Raw genomic sequence first — 8,583 nt, forward strand, 5'->3', positions numbered from 1 at the left:
GGTCCCTTTGGAGGAGGGGCACGTGTACCCCAGTGTGTGTGTGTGTGTGTGTGTGTGTGTGCGTGCGTGCGTGCGCGCGCGCGCGCGCGCCTGGTGCGGGCTGCACGGTTGCTCGTCGTTTCTTTGTATGTGAGAGTGTATGCTTGTTCGTACCCTGGAGTCAGCGCTCAGTTCTGCGCCCGCAGGGTGTACAGGTACGAGCTGGGTGGGCTTGGCTGTTTGCGTCCTTGCCTTCGCCACTGTGGGTCAGTGTACATTATGTGTTTCCGTGCATAGTTTCTTTTTTGTTTCTGGAGAGTAAATTCCGGGAGGAATTACTAAGCTTGCCTATTCCCACCTGGCTAACATCGAGGCCGGCCACCTTCTCTCGGCAGCCTGGGGCCCACGTCAGGGCCACCATGGTGCTGCCTCCAGGCCCGGCTACGCTCCCGCACACACTGCTGCTCCTACCAGCTCTTCTGAGCTCAGGTACACCCCTGTTCATCCCTTGGCCATACATTTCTGGGTCACGTTCCCCGTTCCCCCCTCCTTGCCTGCACCTTCTTTTTGGCTACCCCCTTCAGGCCCCAGGCAGTAGAGCTGAGTTCCCCTCGCTCACCTACCCAAGGTCTTGCCAGTCCCTGCTGAGAGAACCCAGGTGCTCCCTCTTTTGGCCTGCTGCCCCTCTGTAACTGGACCTCATCCTGGTCACAGAGCACTACCAACCCATCCCCAGACGTCCCCAGAATCCTCTGCTGTGTTCCAGGTTGGGGGGAGTTGGAGCCACAAATCGATGGTCAGACCTGGGCTGAGCGGGCACTTCGGGAGAATGAACGCCACGCCTTCACCTGCCACGTGGCAGGAGGGCCTGGCACCCCCAAGTTGGCCTGGTACCTGGATGGAGAGCTGCAGGAGGCCAGCACCTCCAGACTGCTGAGTGTGGGCGGGGAGGCCTTCTCTGGAGGCACCAGCACCTTCACTGTCACTGCCCAGCGGGCCCAGCATGAGCTCAACTGCTCCCTGCAGGACCCAGGCAGTGGCCGGTCAGCCAACGCCTCCGTCATCCTCAATGTGCAATGTGAGTGCCCCTCCGGTAGGCAGGGAGAGAGGTTCTCTGCCAGGAGACCCCCGGCAGCCACTAGGCAGGTGGTCCCGTAGGACATTTAACAAACACTTAAGCCCTTTGCAAATATTAACTCATTTTATCCTCACAGTAATCCTATGAGGTAATTAGTATTGTTATTCCCATTTTACAAACAAGAAAACTCAGGCTCAGAGAGGTTAAGCAATCTGCTTAAGGTCATCCAGCTGGTAAGTAGCAGAGCTAGGATTCAAATCCAGATTTTCTGGCTCTAGTGTTTATACTCTTAATTACTACGAAATGCTGCCACTCTGGCAGACCCAGCCATCCTGTTTCCCAGTGCCCCCTTAAGGAGAGGTCCAGGTCCCTGGCTCCCTTCTGGGTTTGGGAAGAAGGGGCAAGGAGTTTGAAGGGCTGTAGGAGAGCATACTGGCCTCTGCTTTGTACCAGTTAAGCCGGAGATTGCCCAGGTCGGGGCCAAGTACCAGGAAGCTCAGGGCCCGGGCCTCCTGGTTGTCCTTTTTGCCCTGGTTCGTGCCAACCCACCTGCCAATGTGACCTGGATCGACCAGGATGGGCCGGTGACTGTCAACACCTCCGACTTCCTGGTGCTGGATGCCCAGAGCTACCCCTGGCTCACCAACCACACCGTGCAGCTGCAGCTCTGCAGCCTGGCACACAACCTCTCTGTGGTAGCCACCAACGACGTGGGTGTCACCAGTGCCTCGCTCCCGGCCCCAGGTGAGCACTGCCAGCAACGGCCCAGCAAAGCCTCCGGTGGGTGTGGGATCTCAGTACAGAAATGGCAGACTTGGTGCCCTCGGGCGAGTCTTGTGAATGAACTGTCCCCAGCCACCTTCCTAGTCAGTCAGGAATGAACTGACCACCTTGAGCAAGGAGGTCAGAGTCGTACCTGTGGCATCTCCTGATTGGGGGTCCTGCCCACTTGGAACCTAACCAGAGGACGACCTACAGGGCTCCTGGCCACCCGGGTGGAAGTGCCACTGCTGGGCATCGTTGTGGCTGGAGGGCTTGCCCTGGGCACCCTGGTGGGGTTCAGCACCTTGGTGGCCTGCCTGGTCTGCAGGAAAGAGAAGAAGATCAAAGGTAGGCCAAAACAGTTGGGGGCAGAGGGTGGGGGACAGTGGAGATGAGGTTGGGTTGAGCAGCAAGGGCAGTGGGCGCAGCTGGGCAGAACAAGTGGTCTCTGACAAGTGGCAGAACAGGTCTTCCCAGGAATGGCCATGGGTAAGACCACATGCATCCCACATAGCAGGGCCGGGCGCTGGGCACCCAGTCTCTGGTCCCAGAGCCAGGGCTGGGCATTTGAGAGACCCCTGGCCTGAGGGTCCTGGGTCTGAAGGGGCACAGGGGCAGAGCCCAGAGTGGGTGGGTACACTGAAACCAGTGATGTGGTTTCCTTCTCCTCAGGCTCCTCCCGGCGCCCATCTCTGGTCTCTAGGTAACTCTTCTGGGGCTGGGTGGATGGGCTGAACTGAGATGCAGCATGGAGAGAGTTGGCAACCTGGGGTTTCTAGTCGTTCTGGAATGGGCCCCAAAGCAAGAATCTGTGCCTGCTGGAGCCAGGGCGTATCCCAGGCTTTGTCCGCCCTGTAGTGACTCCAACAACCTGAAACTCAACAATGTGCGCCTGCCGCGGGAGAACATGTCCCTCCCATCCAACCTTCAGCTCAACGACCTCACTCCGGAGTCCAGAGGTACATCCAGGCCCTCTGTTTGCCCCTGCTTTATCTTCAGAGGTGCTTCTGAGAAAGAGAGACCCTGGTACTTAGGAAGGGAAGGGCCCCATGAGGCCTGCTTCTCATCCAGGGCATCACCCCCTTTGTCACCCAGCAGGGAAACCTGCAGACCGCCAGATGGCTCAGAACAACAGCCGGCCAGAGCTTGTGGACTCGGAGCCTGGTGGTCTCCTCACCAGCCGAGGTACTGGCAAAGGGGCCTGCTGCCCTCCTCCTATGCTCCCCAACCCTTTCTCTTATGCCAAAGGCCTCTGAGTCCCCAAAGGGTGGAGGGGGGTCTCCCAACTTCCAAGGAATGAAGGTTACGGAGACTTCTGGGCATCTTTGACCCTGCAGGTTTCATCCGTCTCCCAATGCTGGGCTACATCTATCGAGTGTCCAGTGTGAGCAGTGATGAGATCTGGCTCTGAGCTGAGGGCGAGACCGAGGTGCCCTCTTGGCGCCTGGGCCCCTCTTCTTTCTCCTGCGAGACACCCCCTGCCTGGCCACATTGCCAACGTGAAGAGGTCATGCCACTGCCCTCCTGGCTGGGGTGTCCTCTGTGTCATCCACATGATGTGTTTCACTGGGATCTGACCCTCAGGGGCACAGGTATCCTTGGCAAGGCTGCCAGCTGCATCAGAGCCCCTTGTTCTCAGGTCAGGGGCCTGCATGTGATGCCTATGCCCAGGCTGATGGAGCTCTTTGGCCAGGTGTGTCCAGAGGTCATCCAGCATCTAACTGTGGCATGGCCTTGTTGGCTCGGACGCACTCTCTGCCCCACACCAGTACTCTCTGCACCTTGTACAGCAGGCATGGGGGCATGCCTTGTGGGGGGACAGGGAGGGACCAGCACGTCTTGGATTTCCTCCCCATGCTATGCTGCTTCGTTCCCTCAGGGAAGATTTAGGACCCTGCTAGCTGTATAAAACCAAACTGCCCTTTGCACAGGAACCAACCCCTGACCCAGGGGCATTGGCCAAGCACAAACTAGTCCCTTTTGCTGCATACCTTTCTGCCCTTTTTTGTGCCCTCTGCCCTGCCTCTTCTTGGGCATCATAAGTTACACTTTGGACCTTCTCTGCTTCTTCACCTGGCACTAGACTTTTCCATTGGCCTGGCCCCTGGTGGTGCCGGTGCCTGTGTTAGCACAACTCAGGAGGAAAAGAGGGAGGTGAGAAGTCTGGTGGTATCCGGGACAGCATGTAGCTATGCATCATTTTCTTACAGTGTTAGCACTTTAAGCACATCCCCTGGGGAGGGGGTGAGTGAGGGCCCCAGGGCCCGCTCTGTGGCTTCCCCAAGTCTGACCTTCCAGATTCACTGTGAGTGCCCTGAGCCCTCAGGGTTGACGGGTTCCCTCTCAACTTGTCTCCCCTGCCATGGATTGCCAGCCCTGACCAGTCCCTGACTGCCCATCTGCAGGAAGCCACTCTTCCCGTCCCACCCTCTGTTCTTTAGGGCATGGTCATAGTGGCACATAGTTTGACAGGGCCAGAAGCTTTAGGGGGACACAGAGAAAGAGGGGGACCACATACCCCTAAACAACCTAAGAACTCTGAAAAGCAATGTGGACATGATTGCAAGTTAATGTAGTGCAGGGTATATTTTTCCCTTGTTGATATCTTGCTTTGTAATTTTTATTACGTTACTGCCTAGGACAGTGCAGAACACACAATAAATTCAGTAAACCTGACAGTGAAGATTACATGTCTGTTTCGCTTCACTTTTTAAAAGAAATCTTTAGATCACGCAGAAGAGAAAATATAGCAAACACTTGTGTACCCATCACTCAACTCTGTTGAATCTTACCATTTTACCTTATTTGCTTCAGATCTTTTATTTTTAAAAATGAATAATGTTTCTTTAATTACACTCTTCCCCGTGGCAGGGATGGCATTTTCTATTTCGGGAGTCCCAGGGGAGGGATCATAGCTGTACCCAGCTCCTGAGGCTCACTTGGCCGATACCTCTTGGCAGACACTCTCCGTCTCAGGACTGGCTAAGCCACGCTGAGCCCCGTGCCCTGACCGGGGAGGCTCAGGCTAGGCTGTGAGTTTCCAAAAAAATTTTTCTAGCGGATCATGAGAGAAAAAAAGGAATAGAAATGGGATGAGTTTTTTGAGGGCACATTTATATTTTACTTTTTTAAGCAACAAATGAGCTTGGCTTGCATAGCTCTGGGTTTTTCCACCACAGCCTTTCTTCAGCTCTCTCGTTCAGTGTTTTCCTCCACGGGGGTGGCTCAGGCTGCCCCTGCCTCCTGAGGGAAACTTGGTTATGGCCTCTCTTGATTTTGCATGTAAGCTCTTTCATGGCTTCAGAACTTAGGAGCCGCGTGCCTCGCTGTCAGTTCTTTTGACTCTCTTGTCCACTGTGCCCTTTGGGAGATCCTAGAGCCCCTTCCTGATGATTCTTTGGCAAGGCTACAAGCCCTGCACTCCTCTCAGCTGACTCAAGGTCTTACTTTAGGGGAAAGGTTTCCTCTTCCTGGCAAATCTCCCATCCTTGCAAGTGTTTGCTAAGGGGTTGACCTTCAAACGACTGTCCCAATTCTCCATACATGTCCCTTAGATCAGAGACTCCTGGTTCCCTTGTTGAGTCACAGACCCCCTGGAGCATGTGATGAAATTAAAGCCTTCCAAGAAAATACAGGTTAAGAAACCCCTGCTTGTTATGCAAATCAAGGCTCATCAAATTATAGCATGGATGAACCTTGAAAACTTTATGCTAAATGAAAGGAGCTAAATCCAAGAGACCGCATATGTGACTTCACTTCTGTGAAATGTCCCGAATAGGCAAATCTACAGAGAGTAGGTTAGTGGTTGCCAGTGACTGGGGGGAGGGAAGAATGGGAAGTGACTGATAATGAATATGAGGTTTCTGTCTGGGTGATGAAAATGTTCTAGAATTAGTGGTGACCAATGCACAACTTTATGAATAGACCAAAACCCACTGTTTGTGGAATTGTACACTTTACAAGGGTGAAATATGAATTATATCTCAATAAAGCTCTAGTTTAAAAAATCATCAAATGGTAATTTGATTTGTACATTTCACTGTATATAAATTTTCCCTGACAACCATAAGTAAATGTTGAACTCCAGTTAATTTTATGTATGCTCAAGTGTTTAGGGGTGAAGTGCATTGATGTCTGCAACTTGCGAGATGTATCAAAAAACAAGAAGGATTGATGATAGAGGAATGGATATGTGATAAAACAAATTTAACAAAATGTTAATTGTAGAATCTAGGCGGTGGGTATATAGCGTTCACTATATAATTCTTCCAAAATTATTTTATTTATTTATTTATTTTTTGGAGGAAGATTAGCCCTGAGCTAACGTCTGCTGCCAATCCTCCTCTTTTTGCTGAGGAAGCCTGGCCCTGAGCTAACATCCGAGCCCATCTTCCTCTACTTTATATGTGGGACGCCTGCCACAGCATGGCTTGCCAAGCGGTGCCATGTCCGCACCTGGGATCCGAACTGGCCAACCCCTGGCTGCTAAAGCAGAACGTGTGAACTAAACCGCTGTGCCGGCCCCCAAAATTATTTTATTTAACAATTGTCGTAATAGAATATTGGGAGGGAATCCCTGATCTAGTTCCTTCTCTGATATTTCTGAAATCTTTTTGATCTTTCTAAGGATCGTGGGATTTTTAATCATTACTAGTGTCCCTTACATGACAGTTCTTTTTCCTAGGAAAGAATACCAATTTTTAATATATTCCAGTCACCTAACATTTAATCTTTACTCTCCAATAAATATTGGAGGCAGGTTGCTTGTTACCTGAGCTTGAACGTACGGCTGTCCAACATTTGGGTAGGCACAGCTCCGGATGCAGTTTCCCACCTGGACCATGCAATACTGAATTCCTCCAGACACAATAGACTGTTTAATGAGCACTTGTAAAAATTAATGTGCAACTTTTTTCATTGCTAGTGGGAATGTAAAACGGCACAGCCCCTGTGAAAGACAGTCTGCAGTTCCTCAAAAAGTAAAACATAGAATTACCATGTAATCCAGCAATTGCGCTTCTGGGTTTATTCCCAAAAGAAGTGAGAGCAGGGGCTCAACCAGCTGTCTGTACACCAATAGTAATAGCAGCATTATTTGCAATAGCCAAAAGGTGGAAACAACCCAAATGTCCATAAACAGATGAACGGATAAAGAAAATTGCGTGTAAAATACACACAATGAAATATTCCTTTAAAAAGGAAGGAAATTCTGGCACCAGCTCCGCTGCAGTGGCCCAGGGTTTCACAGGTTCAGATCCTGGATGCAGACATGGCACTACTCATCAGGCCGCGCTGAGGCGGCATCCCACATGCCACAACTGGAAAGACCCACAACTAAGAATATACAACTATGTACCGGGGGACTTTGGGGAGAAAAAGGGAAAAAATAATAAAGAAAAATTAAAGAAGAAGGAAGGAAATTCTGACACATGCTACAACATGGATGAACCTTAAAAGCATTATGCTAAATGAAATAAACCAGATACAAAAGAATAAATTTTTTATGATTGCACTTATGTGTTACCTAGAATAGGCAAATTCATGGAAACAGAAAATAGAAGTTCCTGGGGGCCTGGGGAGAGCTGGAGCGGGGGTTACTGTTTAATGGGTACAGAGTTTCAATTTGGGATGATGCAAAAGTTCTGAGGCTGGATAGTAGTGATGGTTGCACAACAATGTGAATGTACTTAAAGGCATTGAATTATACACTTAAAACTGGTAAATTTCATGTTATGTAAAATATACATGATTTTTTATTTGGATTTTTAAATTTTGATTACTGATTCAATCTCATTGCTAGTTATAGGGATTTCAAATTTTCCACTACTTTGAGTCTTGGTAGATTTTGTGTTTCTAGGAATTTGTCCATTTCATCTAGGTTAATTTGTTGGCATACAAGTGTTCACAGTACTCTCTAATCCTTTTTATTTCTGTAGAATTGGTGGTAATGTCCTCACTTTCATTTCTGATTTTCATTATTTGATTCTTTTCTCTTTTTTTCTTAGACAGTTTGGCTAAAGGCTTTTCAATTTTGCTAATCTTTTCAAAGAACCAACTTTTGATTTTGTTGATTTTCTCTATTTTTTTTTCTATTTTTTTCTATTTTCTATTTCATTTATCTCTGTTCTAATCTTTATCATTTCCTTCCTTTGGTTAGCTTTGGGTTCAGTTTGTTCTTTTTCTAGTTTCTCAGGTTGTAAAGTTAGATTGTTTACTTGAGATCTTGCTTCTTTTTTAATGTAAGCATTTACAGCTATAAATTTCCCTCTGAGCATCAGCTTGCTGCATCCCATAAGTTTTGGTATGCTGTGTTTTCATTTTATCTCCAAATATCTGCTAATTTCCCTTGTGATTTCTTCAGTGACCCATTAGTTAAGAGTGTATTGTTTAACTTCCACACGTTTATGGATGTTTCAGTTTTCCTTCTGGTATTGATTTCTAACTTCATTCTGTTGTGGTCTGAGAAAATACTTTGTATGATATCTTTTTAAATCTATTGAGACTTAATTTGTGACCTCACGTATGTTCTATCGTGGAGGATGCCCTATGTGCACTTGAGACGAGTATGAATGCTGTTGTGGTTGGACAGAGTGTTCTGTTCATGTCTGTTAGATCTAGTTGGTTTATTGTGCTGTTCAAGTCCTCGATTTCCTTACTTATCTTCTGTCTGGTTGTTCTGTCCATTGTTGAGAGTGGGGTATTGAAGTGTCCAGCTTTTATTCTAGAACTGTTTTTCCCTTCAATTCTGTCAACGTTCTGTATTC

At 48.8% G+C, this 8,583-nt stretch overlaps 1 protein-coding gene across 7 annotated transcripts in view; it reads left to right on the forward strand.

The window, feature by feature from the left end:
- Positions 1–5,834, forward strand: part of TMEM25 (transmembrane protein 25) — a 6,150-nt gene extending 316 nt beyond the window's left edge. Inside the window, exons 1-9 of one of the 7 annotated variants that reach the window (XM_046685080.1) lie at positions 68–194; positions 375–468; positions 746–1,057; positions 1,511–1,801; positions 2,036–2,167; positions 2,492–2,522; positions 2,648–2,778; positions 2,915–3,004; positions 3,157–5,834. In XM_046685080.1, the coding sequence (XP_046541036.1) occupies positions 399–468; positions 746–1,057; positions 1,511–1,801; positions 2,036–2,167; positions 2,492–2,522; positions 2,648–2,778; positions 2,915–3,004; positions 3,157–3,230 (1,131 nt within the window). In that variant the 5' untranslated portion in view covers positions 68–194; positions 375–398 and the 3' untranslated portion in view covers positions 3,231–5,834. Of the gene's footprint in view, positions 1–44; positions 469–745; positions 1,058–1,510; positions 1,802–2,035; positions 2,168–2,491; positions 2,523–2,647; positions 2,779–2,914; positions 3,005–3,156 lie in introns of those variants that run through there. The other 6 variants (XM_046685079.1, XM_046685078.1, XM_046685082.1 and 3 more) reach the window with 6 other exon arrangements.
- Positions 5,835–8,583: the final 2,749 nt, after the last annotated feature.

Source organism: Equus quagga, chromosome 14 (genome assembly GCF_021613505.1).
Source record: "Equus quagga isolate Etosha38 chromosome 14, UCLA_HA_Equagga_1.0, whole genome shotgun sequence".
In the NCBI taxonomy this organism is placed as follows: Eukaryota; Metazoa; Chordata; class Mammalia; order Perissodactyla; family Equidae; genus Equus; species Equus quagga.